This window comes from Setaria viridis, chromosome 4, assembly GCF_005286985.2.
Source record: "Setaria viridis chromosome 4, Setaria_viridis_v4.0, whole genome shotgun sequence".
NCBI lineage: Eukaryota > Viridiplantae > Streptophyta > Magnoliopsida > Poales > Poaceae > Setaria > Setaria viridis.
The window spans coordinates 28,214,299-28,231,641 of NC_048266.2; the positions used below are offsets into that span (position 1 = coordinate 28,214,299).

The 17,343-nt window shown below is 44.9% G+C and overlaps 1 protein-coding gene and 1 long non-coding RNA gene across 4 annotated transcripts; one reads left to right on the forward strand and one right to left on the reverse strand.

The window, feature by feature from the left end:
- Positions 1 to 5,871: 5,871 nt before the first annotated feature.
- LOC117852092 (shaggy-related protein kinase GSK4) lies at positions 5,872 to 12,739 on the forward strand. Its single transcript, XM_034734028.2, has 12 exons — positions 5,872 to 6,074; positions 6,908 to 6,997; positions 7,092 to 7,151; positions 7,263 to 7,535; positions 7,625 to 7,699; positions 7,797 to 7,853; positions 8,680 to 8,820; positions 8,939 to 8,989; positions 9,094 to 9,189; positions 9,600 to 9,683; positions 11,072 to 11,173; positions 12,295 to 12,739. Exons 1-12 carry the CDS (start codon positions 5,991 to 5,993, stop codon positions 12,388 to 12,390), a joined length of 1,209 nt encoding a protein of 402 aa, XP_034589919.1. The 5' UTR covers positions 5,872 to 5,990; the 3' UTR covers positions 12,391 to 12,739.
- A 644-nt stretch (positions 12,740 to 13,383) lies between these two features.
- LOC117852093 (uncharacterized) lies at positions 13,384 to 16,975 on the reverse strand. 3 transcript variants are annotated; one of them, XR_011898048.1, is made up of 3 exons: positions 14,827 to 16,822; positions 14,008 to 14,144; positions 13,384 to 13,899 (listed from the first exon to the last, which is right to left on the reverse strand). It is a non-coding gene; the product is annotated as an uncharacterized lncRNA (long non-coding RNA). The 3 variants fall into 3 exon arrangements; XR_004639742.2 differs by having other exon boundaries at positions 13,384 to 13,612; positions 13,699 to 13,899; positions 14,008 to 16,818; XR_004639741.2 differs by having other exon boundaries at positions 14,008 to 16,975.
- Positions 16,976 to 17,343: the final 368 nt, after the last annotated feature.

Genomic DNA, 17,343 nt, shown 5'->3' on the forward strand with positions numbered 1-17,343 from the left:
TCAGGATGGAGAAAGCTGATTTTTCATATGAATCTGGACAAAACTCGCTGAAAAACTAGACAAGAACAGGCGAGGCGAGCAGAGGCAAATCGGCTTCTTTCCCAATCAGCGCTCAGACTATCTGAAAGACTATCTGTTTGTTTTACCAATTAGCTCGATCAATATATCACTCTGTTTTATGATGGACAACAACCGTCACATATAATAGTGAGGCGAGTCCTTCTACCACTGGCTGTTAAGTGAAATTGGGTGATTAGAGGATTTCAAAACTTTAGGCATGGAACAACATGTATGCTCTAGATCCTCTCTTTGTTTTTAAGAAATATATAACGCTCTAAGGTTAGCAACTTGTTCTATCTTTGATTTAATTTCTATTAGATTTTACTTCTTTAATTTGCTCTTGGTTTTGAAACTTAGTAGGTTTATTAACTCAGGACTGAGGGTATCAAAAAAAAAACTCAGGACGGAGGAACTGAAGCTGATTTTTCATACAAATCTAAATAGTTAAAGACTACCCTCTGTTTTGCTCGTCCCTCCGCAACTCACGGGACGCATGGCAGCACGGGAGAACACGAGACAAGCCTTGCCGCTGCAGGAGGAGAGGAGGCGTCGGGCACGGGTCTACTTGCCGCTGGCAGGTGGGCTGTGGGAGAAGCCTTACACATCATGGATGGAGTGCCCCGTTGTCGATCGATCCATGCTGGACCCCCTCCCGCCATCAGAACAGCGTGCGCGGCACCCTCCTCCCCCCGTCCGCCCGTCGATCCCCTACCTGATCCGCTCCGGACCCCTCCCCCTCCGCGCTCTGGACCCCCCTCCCCCCATTGGAACAGCACGCGCAGGCAGCAACGCACGGTGCTTGTGCGCGCGTGCCCTCCCGCCCTCCTATGCTTGGATTCGCTGTAGACCCCCTCCTCCCGTCAGGACAGCCCACGCAGGCGGCAACGCACGGTGCTCGTGCGCGCGTGCCCTCCCGCCCTCCTATGCTTGGATTCGCTGTAGACCCCCTCCTCCCGTCAGGACAGCCCACGCAGGCGGCAACGCACGGTGCTCGTGCGCGCGTGCCCTCCCGCCCTCCTATGCTTGGATTCGCTGTAGACCCCCTCCTCCCATCAGGACAGCCCACGCAGGCGGCAACGCGCAGTGCCCGTACATGCATGCCCTCTCGCCCTCCTCTTTGTCCATGCCGAGGAGCAGCTGGGGGAGGACAGCCAGTCCCATCAGACTAGGTGGTGCATGCTCCCACCACTCGATGTGCTCCCCTCCCATCATCGAGATAAGTGCCTCCCTCCTCATTCCTTATCCCCTTCCTGCTCGGCTTCCTTCTCCCCTCTAACTAGTTTCAAACCCTAGAAGCACTCGCACTTTCCCACACTGGTTTCAAACCCTAGCAACGAGACGTTGTGCAGATCCGTGAGCTCCGACCATTTCCTACACATCCCTCCCTTTCTCCTGCTTTTAGATCTAATGTGGCCGGTCCTGATCTGTGAATCGCTAGTGTTCTTGTGTAGGTGCAACGGCGTGCATGGCGTCGGTGACCTAGGCCTAGCAGGGTCCTGCCCTGCAAGAAGGTGGGTTGCCAAATTTAGGTTTGGACGCCTTCCTCTGCTTGATCTCGTGCGGTGGATATTGAGTCTAACTCTTTTTCCTGTGCCTGCAATGAGCTCCATGGGTTGGGTCAGAACAGGATCTCACGGTGAGTTTGTCCTTCTGATGGTCTTTATTATTATGCTGTTCCTTTCAACGATAGGATGGTCCTTTCATCGATAGGAAAACTTGCATTTGCTGGATGTCATGTTGTTCCTGTCATCAATAGGATGTCCTTTTCATCGCATTTGCTGGATGCCATGCTCTTCCTTTCATCAATAGGAAAAAAAGGAAGGGAAAGAAGGTTTTTGTGTGCTTTCACAGTGCTATAGTTAGGAACACGTTTACAGTATCTTTCTTTCTTGATTCGTATTTGTGTGGTGGTTTCTTCTTTTTCTATTGATGCCTGTGTACCAGTTCCTTCTTTTTTATTCAATCATGTGTAGTGATTCCTTCTTCCTTGATTGATACATGTCTGTAGAACCCTTCTTTTTTTATGCTTCGATCCTGCTAATTTATGTGTTCTTATCAGGTTCTTTGTTTGTTGTTGGACCATCTCTTGCTGAAGGAAGGAAGGAAGGTTGTTGTTTGCTTTTTGGGATGTGTGATTAGGTGCCTCGCAAAGGTCCATTTCCTAATCCTCTCCATTTTTTATTTCATGCGTTGCCATTATTTTGCTTGGGTGTTCTCTGTTTATAATGCACAGAAATTTTTTATTTCATGCGTTGCCATTGTTTTTCTTGGGTGTTCTCTGTTTATAATGCACAGAAAAAAGCCTCCCATACTGTCTTATACCTACATATTCATCTGCTAGCCTTGCTCTCTAAGACAAGGTTTTATTCTTCTTCTCTTGCCTAACTAGTTGTTCTTTACTTATCTTGCTCTGCTATTTCCTTATCTTACTTTATATGTAGCCGGGATCCCTCTGTAATCCTTTATATTTCTTCAGCTTTTATGAATATGTTCCGTTCTTCGTATACTCTGATGTTTCTTTGCTATATGTAGCATTGCTCCTTGTTATGCTTTTAGGAAACTTGTTATGCTTATTGTTTCAGTCTTATTCCCAATAAACATGCTACGGAGAAATTACTAAGATGCAAAAATATCAAAAATCTCAATCTCCAATCACAAATGCACTTTATAAAAAGCTATAAACAAAATAATCTGTGCAAACTCACGGAATGACATTATTCATAATAAAGGAAATAACCAGTTAGGTTGTTCACAAGAGTGATAGTTTGTTATTGCAATCGTGATCTATGTAGATGAGAATGGAACTATTGATGGTCAAGGCAGTGTGTGGTGGGATATGTGGAAGAAAGGTACACTGCCCTACACAAGGCCTCACTTGCTTGAGCTGATGAGCTCTTCTAGTATCATCGTCTCCAACGGCATCTTCCAGGATTCGCTTATGTTAGTAAGTTTAGTCCAGAATTCCAGAAAGAATTACTAAACTACTCACAAATTAAGCAGAGATGCTACACCTGCATCTTGCTACCATTTTTTTAGGGATTTCAGAGTGCTTAGTTCATTTTGGTCACAAAGTTGCTTTGAGCCTCCTTGCTTGTTTGTTGCAACTATTTCTACAATCATGTACTTGTGTTCCAAAATCCAGCTTAGAAATAAATGTTGGATCATCTTTCATGTGTGTGCAGCAATAATGTTGTAGCAACATATCTCTTTCCCAAACCAAACTAAATGCGTCTCTTTAAGTGGAAAATAGATTGATTAGTGTTTGATGATTCTTGCTTTTCCCAAAATAATAAAACTATCGAAGTACTTCTTCTTAAATTTCCAGGTTATTTCACTTGCTTTGTCCTATCTGATTTTTCAACTTCATATGGTTGTGCTTGAAAATGCATATTAGTAGGGTGACTATCATGTGTATTACTTTGTTTGTGAATGCCTGGGTGCTTTAGACATGTTTTAAGAGCTGAGCTAAAGATTTTTTTAATCTACACGCACCTCAATACCTCATGAACTGTGTACTAACTCTTATTTGAATTTTTTGTGATAGTGGTTTGCCTACCCATCCAATCAAGTATGTGTTGTGTGTGGTGATTGAGCTGCAATCAAAGCACAAAACAGATCTTCAAGGAAGAGTTCATGTTGTGTTTCTGCTTGTTTGTTAAGCTATGATTGCTTCACACAATATTTACGTGAGATCTGAATTTCATGTAGCTGCCAGGAATGACAAATTTATATATTTTCTATACTCGGCTTTCTAAATTATAGATATTGATGGTCCAAAATGTATATATATTAATCTGATTTGATTGCTTATTGTACTACCTTCTGCATGATTTGTTTTTCTGGATCTTCCGGAAATAACTCAAGATATAAGGTAGATGTCAATATTTTAAAGAGCTCTATCTTTAGAATTTTATGTTAAAATACTATGATTTCGTGGTGAACTTGTACTGCTGCCTTCTATTTATTTTTATTTGATTGCTGAAACGGTTGGCGCGCGATATGTTCCAGTCGTGACAAAACTCGCTGAAAAACTTGACAAGAACATGCGAGCAGGGACAAAACTCGCTGAAAAACTGGACAAGAACATGCGAGCAGAGGCATAGCGGCTTCTTTCCAATCACCGCTAGCCATCCGGTTCGGCCGTCACGTGGTCCAAGCGGAGTGGCAGAGGTCAAAATCAGCCTCCCGTGCTTGCTGCCTGCATTGAACCGTTGACGGGTTTAGGGGGTGTTTGGGAGGCATGTGCTAAATTTTAGCACCTGTCATATCGGATGTTTGGACACTAATTAGGAGTATTAAACATAGCCTAATTACAAAACTAATTGCACAACCCCTAGGCTAAATCGCGAGACGAATCTATTAAGCCTAATTAGTCCATGATTTGACAATGTGGTGCTACAGTAACCATTCGCTAATGATGGATTAATTAGGCTTAATAGATTCGTCTCACGATTTAGCCTAGGGGTTGTGCAATTAGTTTTGTAATTAGACTATGTTTAATACTCCTAATTAGTGTCCAAACATCCGATGTGACAGGTACTAAAATTTAGCACCTGCTATCCAAACACCCCCTTACTTTGCGGCGGGCAGCCATGCACGCCACGCAGGCACAAACGCCCATCCTTTTGACCTCCTCTTTGACTTGTGCCTGCCTCGGGTCTCGTACATCCGCTTTGCTCGGTCTCACCTGTTTGAACAAGACGCGCGCCCTGGTTCCGGTTTGGACTAGGGCTGCTTCGGTGATGGGCACCACGAGGTTTCCCGGCAAGCTAGCTAGCCGACTGTTGACAAGCTCGAACGTGGATGCATCTAGGTTTGCTTTTGCTGATATACTGAGCTGGTACTAGTTCTTCTCTGGCTGTTAAAACGAATTTTTCGCTGATCGACCCTGATTGGCAGCGGTTTCCAGAATCTCTGGAACTGCCCAAAGGTCATCGAAAGAGTGTGGATCTCATGTAGGTGCCGTTGAAGATAAGATCGTTGTGCAAGAGGACACTGCAGCAATTTGTGAATTCCATCCTCATGAACCCTGCAATAGGCACATAGCGCAGAGTCAGCAATTTTGAGGCGATGTAGTAGCTAAAGAAAGTGCTTGCACCTAGGGGTGGACTTTGATCCATTTGCCAGGAGTAGAAGCCCGCTGACGTGAGGAAGGCCAAATCCCTCGGTGATCCGCAACTCCGATCCACAGCCGGCTGATTGACAGGAATATCAATCACTGTCTAAACATCGATTCTTTTGTTGCAACCACACTCTACAGCTGCACAGAAAGGTTCTGTTCGGAATTTAGGCTGTCTGAAAATCCTCATGATATTAAACTTTCTTTTTATTTATGTTAGTTCACTTAAGGTTAGTCCATTTTGATTACAGATTTTGTTAATAACAACACATTGGTTCAATTTACGTTTAACTAGATGATTTGCTGCTAGCCATGAACAATGATTTATTTTTAAAAGTAAGCTGCGCCAAAGTTTATAATTTATATTTCTAACATTTTTGAAATGGTAAAAAAAATATAAAAGAGTCACCGAAGTGCTAATGCATCTTTTCCTAGCCCTGTCACATAGTTTCGTCCGTGGGCTGTGCAGAGAGTCTGCAGAATTCCATCCGTGGGCCACATGCGCCGACCAAAGAAACCTCTAGGCCACATGCGTAGTGGGCTGGCGGCCCAGACCTCCCCAAATCCACCGCATCGCGAAACCGAAAAGAAAGCAGAGCTCCCCTGCTCTCGGCTGCTCTGCTTTGCCCAACGGGCGGAAGGAAGAAGACCGGAAGCGAATAAAAAAGCAGCGTGGTGGTGGGCAGACAGGGACAGTGCCCACACCCCCCATGGCCCCCTCCTCACGGTCACGCTAGCCCCGAAGCAGCAGCCTCCCCCTCCCCCCCCATCACCGAGGAGAGAGAAGCCATTCGCAGAGCCACCGCCCCACATGGCCACCGCGCCCGGTGGTGGGCCCCTCCCCGCCGCCGACGCCATGGAGGTCGACCCGCCGCGCGCCTCCGCCGACGAGAAGGTGAGCGCGCGCGTCCCCTCCGTCTCCACGCTCGCCTCGAGCCTCCGCTGGGGCTGTCTAGGGGGCTAGGGTTGGTCGCTTCGCTTCCTCCTGCCTGGATCTGCCTGCACGCCGCGGATCTGTTAGCTGCGGCGCTCTCGGCCTCGGGAGGCGGTCCTGGTTCCGGTCTGCTTGCGCGATCTGTGCTACCGCTTGTCAGGATTGGGGCAGCTCGCTTGCTGCCTCATTCCAGTGGCTTGCGCCTCGCGCCCCCTTGCTTTTGCGTTGATTTGGAGGCTGATGGGCGTCTCGTTGGTTGGAGACCGTTAGAGCCCTGTTAGCTTTGCTTTCCGGGGAGGGAACCCGCTGTTCCGTGCTCTCCGGGCAACTTTGCGTGCTGGCCATGCAAGCGTTTCCACTCTCGTGGCGCTTTGAACGGTGGCTAAAGCCGCCGGGAATGTGTCCTAGAAGTTGTCTTGCGGCTACTATTTCAGCTACCTGTTTTGATGTTTGACTTTAGTTGGGGTTCATGTGAAGTGGCAGTTGGCCTAGCTGTTAGTCTGTTACATTCCGTGGTTTTCGTTGGATTGAGTTTGTAACTTAGTTGTTTGGATATGGATTCCATGAATGTAGCATTGACTTGGCATATATGTCGTAGTATTTTGGTTTGTTCACTTGGGGGCAATGCTAGCCTGATGTGCTGGCGTTTGCTAATGTTGCTGCCACAAATCAGGTGAAGCAACCAAATGCTGATGCCCAAAGTAGCTCCCCAAGTACATCTAAGTCTTTTTTTTCCTCATTAATTTGGTGCTGCCTCTTTTACTTATGTCTTGCCTGTTATTTGTGTATGACAGCACGTCGCCACTGTTATGGGGGGAAATGATGCCGTTACTGGCCATATAATCTCGACCACAATTGGTGGAAAGAATGGTGAACCAAAAAGGGTAGGTTTTGGAGAAAGAAATTCACTTCATCTTGCTCAACTACATGATGAGGGTAATACCATTCTAACTTGCCTTGTGATTTTGTGTTCTTCAGACCATTAGCTATATGGCTGAGCGAGTTGTTGGAACTGGATCATTTGGGGTTGTCTTCCAGGTCAGAGATAGCTTCCAAATCATGTTCCTCACCCCCCCCCCCCAACTTGGCATAGATTTTTTCTCCTCACTTTGGCTGTATTTTGTTGATGGGGTGTGTGCATAAATTCAGGCAAAATGCATTGAGACGGGCGAAACTGTTGCCATTAAGAAGGTTCTACAGGACAAAAGATACAAGAATAGGGAGTTGCAGATAATGCGATCGATTGACCATTGCAATGTCATTTCCCTGAAGCATTGTTTCTTCTCTACCACAAGTAGAGATGAACTTTTCCTTAACTTAGTCATGGAGTTTGTTCCAGAGTCACTTTATCGTGTTCTGAAACACTACAAAGATATGAAGCAGAGGATGCCCCTTATATATGTTAAACTGTACATGTATCAGGTGGGTAGTGGTAGAATTGCATTTTATCTTGATATGCATTTACTAAAAGTGGCATTTTAATATTTTACATTTTTTGGTATATTTTGCAGATATTCCGGGGATTAGCTTATATTCATAATGCACCGGGAGTTTGTCACCGGGATATTAAGCCTCAGAATATTTTGGTATGCTGGTTTTTTATCCAAAACATGTGCCTGTTTGTTCATGACGATTCAGTGGAAAATTGCTGACCTTTACTTTTTCTTATTGTTTGATTGATAGGTGGATCCTCTTTCCCACCAAGTCAAGGTTTGTGACTTCGGGAGTGCTAAAATCTTGGTACGCACATGCTCTATTGATAACAGCCAAGAATATTGTTGTCTTTTTATATCATTTTTTTGTATATAATTAAATACAATTGAAATATCATAATTTGTTAAGACACAAAAGTCTTATTTTTGAGCTGTGCTGTGCTGTGAGTATACGAGGTCTAATATGTGCATTTGCTAACTCGTATGGCATCAAATGATTAGCGGGACTGTAGCATGGATGGCATGCTAATTCATATGCCTTCTATATATTTTTTTCAACGCCAGCTCCAAACAGTGGAAACACAGTATCGAGTTGATCTGAAAAAAAGAAGTATCGAATACTGGCCTTGATGGACTGAGTTATAAGCATCAAGGATCTGTGGATTGAATTTGGAATTTTGGATTTCTTTTTTTTTTTGAAAAGCCTTCATGTTAGCTCCTTGAACCTGACCCTTCAATCCAACTTAATGAATTTTGAACTTTATTCAACCATATAATGATATCATCGGTAACTAAAGATTAAACTTTACAGAACAATGTGCTGAGGTGTATGGATAGGAAGCAGAATGTTGAACTTTACTCAACGATACAATGATATCATTGGTAACTAAATGTTAAACTTTACACAACAATGTGCCGAGGTGTATGAATAGGAAGAGTATTGTGTGGTGTTAGCTGGTTTCTGTACGCAAGAGTTCATATGATAACCTTTTTCTATCCTTCCACTGATAACTCTTTTTTAGATGACATTCAAAAGTCAACTTTGATTACCCTCCAAACATTTTGTAACCCAGTACTTTTCTGTGAGTTATTTTTGCTCAGACTTATCTTTGAAAAATACACCAACTTATCAGGTTAAAGGCGAAGCAAATATCTCGTACATATGCTCGCGTTACTATCGCGCTCCTGAGCTCATATTTGGTGCAACTGAATACACAACATCTATTGATATATGGTCTGCTGGATGTGTTCTTGCTGAGCTTCTTCTTGGTCAAGTAAGTGCTTTAGTTACCCACCTTTATTGGCTTACATCTCTTAAAATCTTTTACATCATTGCAATGTGATTTCAGCAGTGAAGTTAAGTGACTTCTTTTTATTTTTGCAATTTATTAGCCTTTGTTTCCTGGTGAAAGCGCTGTGGACCAGCTTGTTGAGATTATCAAGGTAATTAATGGGTTTGCGTGCATTCTATAATTAATTATTTGAGGAAGATATTTGCTATAGACTTTGGTACTTTCCAGAATTGAACAAAGGTTAACTCCATGCAGGTTTTGGGTACTCCAACACGAGAGGAAATCCGGTGTATGAATCCCAATTACACAGAATTCAAGTTTCCTCAGATAAAAGCGTGTCCATGGCACAAGGTGTGTTCACATTTTTAGTTAGTGGAAACTCCTCTAAATAGAATCTATTGATATGGTCACTCTGGTGGATTTCACACAGTCTCAGCGAGTTTCTTCCGTAAAGTTGTTTTTTCCCTACCACTGAAGTAGGCCTACATGCAAACTTCTCATCCAAGTGGCTATTGCTAAATTTCAATAGAGTTCCTTTGACCCCATAGGATCATACTGCTACTCATTAAAGTCAAACGACAGCCCAATTCAATTTTCTACATCGGATGATCTCAATAAGTTGTAATACATGGAAGATGCCAATGCATATGTTATTGTCATGTGTAAAATATGATCTGCAATACAGTTTTCTATTGTCGTACGATCCCCCTTATTCTTTTGATGTTCCTAATGGAATTCTTATCACAATGGTTATGCTGCAGATTTTCCACAAGCGAATGCCTCCAGAAGCAATAGATCTCGTTTCCCGCCTTCTTCAGTATTCACCAAATCTGCGGTGTAGCGCTGTGAGTTTTTCCATCTCTGGTTGTCACTTTAAAAGTCTGTTGAATATGTTGAATTGTTTTAAGTGTTGCCCGTGGTTAAAGTTTTGTAGTAAAACCTGATAGTTGTCAGCGATCATCTTGCTTATAGAAAGCCCCATTTTCCATCACTTGTGTGACTCAGATCCAGTGTTCCAAATACTGGTGCAGACTTTGTAATGCCACTTTATTTTTGAGGACTTAAGTCACTGCATGCTGATTCAAATGAATGCAAAAACTTGTGTTCTTTCAAGGTTGAGGAAACATAAAAATTGATAAAATAGAAAGAGGGGACAAAACACCTTTTAGGAATCCATCAATCCAATGGGAGATCAATTGTTGCTTTTTAGGGATGATGCATGATTTGCCTGGAATACAAGGGCACCTCTCTGCACGTGAATCTTGTTAATAAGCTCAGCATATTCAATAATTATTGTATTTTCCTGTGATCTTTGATGAAGCGAACAATAGTTCCATAATATGCCATGTGGCCAGGGCTACATGCCACGTCATGTTTTGAACATAGGATGTTATTCTGTGGCATATATAGTTGTATTAATATTAGTCCTGATTTTTGGTATGATATAGTGGTCAAAAGTTTTCAAAATAAGAAGCTGCTTGTAATTTTTGTGCTTCAAATCTTCCAATTTTAGAATTGGTTGTTTGAATCATGCATAATTGGACACAGATTTCATCTTCTGTTTCTCATACACATGCATGACAGTGCTTAACAGAAGATAGGATGTAATTTGGTGGCATATATGGTTGTACTAGTATTCGTCCTCTTTTGGTATTGATATTGTGGTCAAAAGTTTTCAATATAAGAAACTTCTTGTTGTCATTTTGTGCTTCACAAATCTTATAAACATGGAATTGATTTTTTGAATCGTGCATAATTGGACACATGTCATCTTCTGTTTCTCATACACATTCATGACAGTACTAAACAGAAGAAACATTCAACTTGAAGCTTTCATTAATTTATATTTTGTTGTACTAGTAGTCTAGTAGAGTGCATGCTTTGCAATGGATTTCAAATAAAGTATACGGTAACCACTAAAAACACTACACCACAACTTTGAACTTAAAAAAAAGAAGTTACGGAAGCTTCAATTTCTGCATAGTTTGTGCTTGGTAATGGAAACTAAATTTTGCTTCAAATCAACATAATAAAGCGACGATAAGAAATCCATCATCCACAAATGATTATCGGTATGCAGTATCCTAACATAGCACTTGTTGCCTTTGCATATCATGGTAAATGCATAAAGTTTAGGTATACATACGTATATTATGAATATACATGTACAGTAATTAACTCTCTCTCTCTCTCTCTCTCTCTCTCCACTGAGCTGGTTGAATTACTGTTCCAGCTTGAGGCGTGCGCTCATTCATTCTTTGACGAGTTACGAGAACCACATGCAAGGCTCCCAAATGGACGCCCATTCCCTCCACTGTTCAACTTTAAGCAGGAAGTAAGTGACTTCAAGGCAATTTTATTTGTCATTCTATTCCTGAAGTCCTATCTGAGAACTGATTATATATGAAAAGTTGTCAATTGGCCACATGAAAATGGTGTTTGTAAGATTCATTGTATGTATTTCGGTGGCATTTTACTGACACATGGTAGGTATTGGTGGCTAAAATCACATGCACTGAATATGAGTCCTTGACAAGTCAGTAGATTTTGATATGTTCTATGTTGTGAACCATGCATACCGCCCTGTTTTTTTTTTTGGCAACTACATGGTTGATTAAATGACTATGAGCACTGCTTCCTCTCTACTCATTGGTTTATTGCTAATAGCACGTATGAATGAACACAATGCCACCACACTTCTGCAATTCTTCAGATGGTTGGGCGGCTGGTGGCAGCATCATGGTTTTATCTAGTGTGAGCATTCCTGGGACCTAAATTGTAAAAATTGGATTAATGGTTGGGTGGGTGATACCGAGGCCACAAGGTGGATGGGAGATTTTTTTTTTTGTTGCGAAAAATGGGATATGGGTTGTTGGAAAGGAGCTTTAGGGGGTGTTTGGATCTTTAGTCCCGACTAAAATTTATGTCACATCGAATATTCGGAGGCTAATTAGGAGGATCAAACATGAGCTAATTATAAAACTAATTACACAAACTAATTACACAGATGGAGGCTAATTCCCGAGACGAATCTATTAAGCCTAATTAATCTATCATTAGCACATGTTTACTGGAGCACCACATTGTCAAATCATGGACTAATTAGGCTTAATAGATTTGTCTCGCAAATTAGCCTCTACAAATTAGCCTTCATATGTGCAATTGGTTTTGCAATTAGTCTATGTTTAATACTCCTAATTAATATCTAAATATTTGATGTCATTCGATGCGACAGGAATTTTAGAAGCTACTAAAGAAACAAACGGGGCCTTAGACCTTTAGTTTTTTATAGGGTGTTTGTCTGTGATAGTTGTTGGAAGGCAGTTAAACTCAGAGGCGTTTATATGATCCTTGCATCCTCGTGTAATCTGCACCAATTATTCTAGCAGAGATACTTTCCTTTAACCTGCAAATGTTACTGAGCTGTAAGATCATTTTTCTTTTGTTCCTTTGCAGCTAGCAAACGCACCACCGGAGCTTATCAGCAAGCTGTTACCAGAGCATGCTCGAAGGCATTCAGGATTTAATTCTTTATTTGGGAGTGGACCTTAGGAAGGATTGAAACGTCGCTGCTGGTACTGCCAAAGGGCAATCCGCATTCCCCGCATTTAAGTTTTAGAACCTGACCATCTTGTCGAAAAGTTGAGCCAGCCTTTTTAAAAAAATTCTAGTATTGAAACCCGAGGTGGCTATTGTGTCCATGTTCTCTGCTAGGAACGGCACATATTGTTCTGCTAGTGGGTAACGGTTGGTGTATTGTTAAGCATGGAGGGTAACTTAATTAGCTTATGTTTTTTTTTCATGTTTCATGTCTGTAGCGCACCTTTGTACCTGTTACCTTTACCCTGTAATATTCGCAACTGATGTAACCATGTAAATGTGTCTTGCCCCTTTCGTGTTATGATGGTCAAGTCACATCTTGTTCTGGCTCAACCAAGATCTGGCGACAATGTTTGCAGGTACACCAACCATTGGTGAAATGAAAGCTTTGTGTGATGGATCAAGCAATACGTATTTGCAAGCGAATGCCCTTCGCTGTTTGATGCATTGGGTCGTTGCAATATCCTACCTCAGGTGTAGAATTGGATTGAGAGACCATGAGTAATGCAAATCTTGCGCAGCTTTATGAAGGCTCCTTCCAATTTGTCCTAAATTTGTCAGTCTCTGACTCGGTATTCCAATGTTGCACGTGATGACACTGCCAATGTTCCAGCTTAAATTGTTCGATTGTCGTCTTTTGGAGCCAGATAATTCAAATTTGTTAGGCTCACATGCTCACTAACCACGTTACGCAAACCGAAATTGGTTTTCAACTTTCAAAGCTCGCTGAGATGACAAAAGTCAATGGATGCGCCTATAAAATCCCCTCCATTGTTTCCTAATCCATATGGACTAGGTGGAAAATAAACTAATTCCTATCTCAATCTGAAACGACCTGAATTCCTATTTCTGAGAATTCTAAGTCTACGCACCTTCGTCCAAGAAGATTATCACGTACGAATCTCTCTGTTTCAGGTAGTACAAATTCATACCAACACAGAAGTATAGAGTAACAACAGAGTAATAATATCATAAATATCGAATACATCACTTCGGCACGTGCCGATACAAGTCCATTGGGGTTAAATCATGAAAGATAAAACATCTACGCAGCGGAAACATGAGCTATGACAAACACCATCTCCAGAGGTGACTTGAGCGAGGGACCATCCCTAGTCTTCACATCCGTCGTTGTTGAAGTCGTAGTCGGACTCCGACCCTAAAAAGCCACCATCTACCCAAGAGGCAAGTAGACCATGTCAACTCCCAATAGCAACAAGCTAAGGAAACGGGGGAATAAAACTATATGCATGGATAAACCTATATATGGTTGTAGAGGTTTATGCAGCAGCTGCAGCAATCAAGGATGCATCTAAGCAATATCATCTCCGAGGTCAACACCTCATATGAAGGAAGTCGTCACAAACCACCAGATACTTCACCCAAGAATCCAGTACCCAAACACACTAGGCGATGTGAGAGCTCCCTCCCCTCACATATCAATGGCAAACACAAACCTATCTGGAAAAAAAGGAGGTAGAAGAATAGTATAAGTTTAGTCAGAAGTAGTGGTAGTCAACAGTACTATCCATAACCAGTGGACACGCTGTAGAAGTTATACATCTGTACCTGCATGGATGGAGCCTGAACGGGGATCAGCTGTCCAAACCCTGCCTAACGGCCGACTCTCCTGTTTCCTCGAGTCTGGAACTATCCTCAACTGCAGTGCACGCCGTCACCAGTTGAAGACCTCGAAGCTGTGAAACCTACCCACGCGGGGGTGCAGTCTGGTCAAAGCAGGTCAACGCCTCGAACTCCTTACACTGATCCTCTAATCCGCCTACAAACTTAGCGCTATCCACCACTAGTCTCGAACCAAACCCTACCCGTAACAAGACAAACGGAATGTACGTAATAGATACTGTGACTGGTGGTAAACTGACTTGGTCCTTAGGGGCCGAGAGCAAGCACTCAACTCTACAAAATATGTACCGAAGCACCTACAACGTACAAGTACGCCACCTGCTCCTCAGTGTCAAACAAGGTACCGCCACAAGCACAGGGGGTGGAGAGAGTGCAAAATACTCTCTCCAAGTAAGGCACTCCTCAGTACCAACTGCAGCTCGCTCCCGCCAAAACACGTCAAGGGATCGCACTCATTTAAAACACACACGAGAGTGTATAAGGAATCCCATCACCAAATCCATAGCACATGCCCATCCATAACTCAAAAGCACGCATATGGACATAGATAAAGTGGACTAGCTAGGGGTAGAGGTCTGTAGCTAGTCCACAAGTAGGTAACAAGGAAAATAGGATAAACAATTATCAAGGCAGGACTAGAAATAGAATCATAGGCTATACAAACAATCATTATCTAAGCATCATAAATAAAACACTAGCAACTAAGTATGCATAGGATCTATATGATTGGGAGTGACATGACACCTTATTCATTGTCGTCGAAGTCCTCGGTGGTGAACTCGAGGTTGAAGGTCTTCTTAGTCGTCGCAGCTCGAGACTTCAAACAGGTCTACAACATACAGACTTCAAACAGGTCTACAACATACACGGTATGCAACACGGAAATAAATAATACGCATTACATCTAAAGCAAAAACACCAATAACTCCAATTAGAAGAACCAAATAACATCAAACTAGCTACAAACAACACCAGTTCATTTATAGAAAATTAATGAAACATATTTCATAATTTTCTGAGCTAATATGAATTAGTTATGACTCAACAAGGAAATAAAGAAGATTAATTTATTTTAATACTTTAGAAAACCATTGGGACATGTGTTAGGCTTCAGGTTAGTCACGTGGCAGCCTCTGGTGGCGCCACGTGTTAAGGTGATGTCAGTATGACCTGTCAAAGGTTAGTCAAAGAGGTAAGCCCCACTGGCTAGAAGTGGGCCCACAAGCTGACGTGGCATGCATACATGCCCCGCAGCACACCCTTGGGTTAGCCGAGATCCGGTGTGGTCGTGGCTTAGCACGGTGTGGCTGATCATGCGGCTTGTGAGGCTGTGCAGGGCTGTGCGCTAGGTGTTCGAGGAAAAGCCCACAAGGCGGCAACGGCGCGAACATGCGCGTGTAGCAGCGGCAGCACAACAGCGGTGGTGGCGTGGTGGCGTGATGATGCGGCAGTGGCTAAAGGCTTAGCCTTTTGACCTTGCGAGGGTTGCAGGGTGCTCGCGGGCTCATGGCAAGGTCATGGCCGCGGCGTTGGAGGTGGCAGCATGCGGCAAGGCGATGGACGGCGACGAGGTTGTGGCACACGACGAGCGCATGCACCGGTGTAGCAGAGCAGCATGCGGCGGAGCACCTGCAAGAAACCCCCAGCACGAAGGCAGGGTTACAGAGCAGTGCGGCGGGGCGATGTGCGGCAAAGCGGTAGCGGCGGTGCCACGGATATGGGGGCTCCTACAAGAAAAGCGGCTCGAAGGCCGGGCATCTTGGATGGGGACGGTGCAGCCATAGAGGGTTCGGCCGGCAGCAAGAAGGGAGAGGGAAAAGGCGCGACTTGTGCACGCAGCTCACCTCTCACACAAAACATCGAGCAGGTTGTAGGCCAGGTAGAAGGCAGGGGCACGACGGGCTGTGAACGGGGTCGTGGCCGTGGTTCGCTGTAATGGCGTGGCTCGGCTACGGCGGCGATGTCCTCCGACGCGCGGTCGTCATCGACGTTGGGCGGCAACCTCGGCTCGGTGTCGCATCAATGTCATCCCCTTCCTTCGGCTCGGCCCCTCATCCTCGCAGTCGTCGACGTTGGCGTCGCAGCGCTGGTCCGCTCCTCCTGGCTCCGGCGCCTGGCGCGGTGCGGCGCGGCCATCGTCGAGCTCCTCCAGCTTGCGCTCGTCGTCGAAGTCGTCGTCCGCGGCAACATCCTCAGCTCGGCGTCGGTGCGGCAGCAGTCCGGCCGGCGTGGCTGCAGCTCGAGGTGGACGGCGGCGCGGCCAACGAGCAGCGCGCGCGGCCGGGTCTTCTCCTCGGCGGTGCTCCTCCTTTCTCCTCCTCACGGCCGTCGGCGGCATCTCCTCCCGGTAGGCGGCGCTGCGAGCGCCCTCTCCTTCTCCCTCCCTCCGAACTCCTGGCCTCCTCTCGTCTTTCTTGTGTGGCGGCGCAAACAGGGAAAACCCCCGAGGCTTGGGGTTCAAGGGTGTGGCGCTGGGTCTTTTATGGGGCTAGGGTTCGATGGCGAGCTCCAGGGCGCGGACGGCCGGTGATCTTCGGCGGGCGTGCCTGGGACACGCGGCTGGCATCCGTGCAGCCGTGCGGTGGTGTGGGGAGCTCGCGGCCTGGCGAGGGAGCAGGTAGGAGCGGGTGTCGACATCCCGTTGCGGAACGGGGCGCCCTCGCCGATCCGTTTTGCGTCACGGCGTCATGGAAAAAGGAACGGGGAGCGAGAGAGCGGCGCGGCGTGGCGCAGAGGAAAAAGCAGAGGAGCGGCGGCGTCCGCGTGAAGAAGACGCGAGGAGGAGCTGGCGTGTCCGTGCTGGCCAGCGCAGCAGGCCAAACTGGGCCGGTTGAGTTGGTTTGGGCCGGTTGTGCTGGGCTTGCAACTGGCTAGCAGGCCGAGCTGCTGGGTTGGGCTCGCGTGTTATGGAGAGGAGGTGGTGAAGTTGGGGCCTGCTCTGCTCACGTGAAGAGAAATGAAAGAGCAAAAGAAGTTTGGGATGCTAAACAAAATTAGGTCCAACGCAAGCTAGATTGGTCTATGATTGGCTTCAAGAGCAGCTGCTGGACCTTCACGTGAAAAGAAGAGAGAGAGAAGCAAGAAAAAAAAAGGAGGCAAGCTGGGCCGTGTTGGTTGGTCTGGGCGCTAAACGTGTTTAGCAAATTTAGTTGGTTAAGGTCCAGGATAACTAGTAGGTAGGGCCAAGAAGAAAAGAAAGAAAGAGAAAGATGTTAGCAGATCGGGCCGAGCTGGTTGGGTTTGTGGCCAGCTCGCGTGCAA

Coding starts and splice junctions, on each gene's coding strand:
- LOC117852092 (XM_034734028.2), top strand. CDS start 5,991: ATGGCCACCGCGCCCGGTGGTGGGCCCCTCCCCGCCGCCGACGCCATG. Junction 7,536..7,624: donor TTAAACTGTACATGTATCAG/GTGGGTAGTGGT, acceptor TATATTTTGCAG/ATATTCCGGGGATTAGCTTA. Junction 11,174..12,294: donor TGTTCAACTTTAAGCAGGAA/GTAAGTGACTTC, acceptor GTTCCTTTGCAG/CTAGCAAACGCACCACCGGA.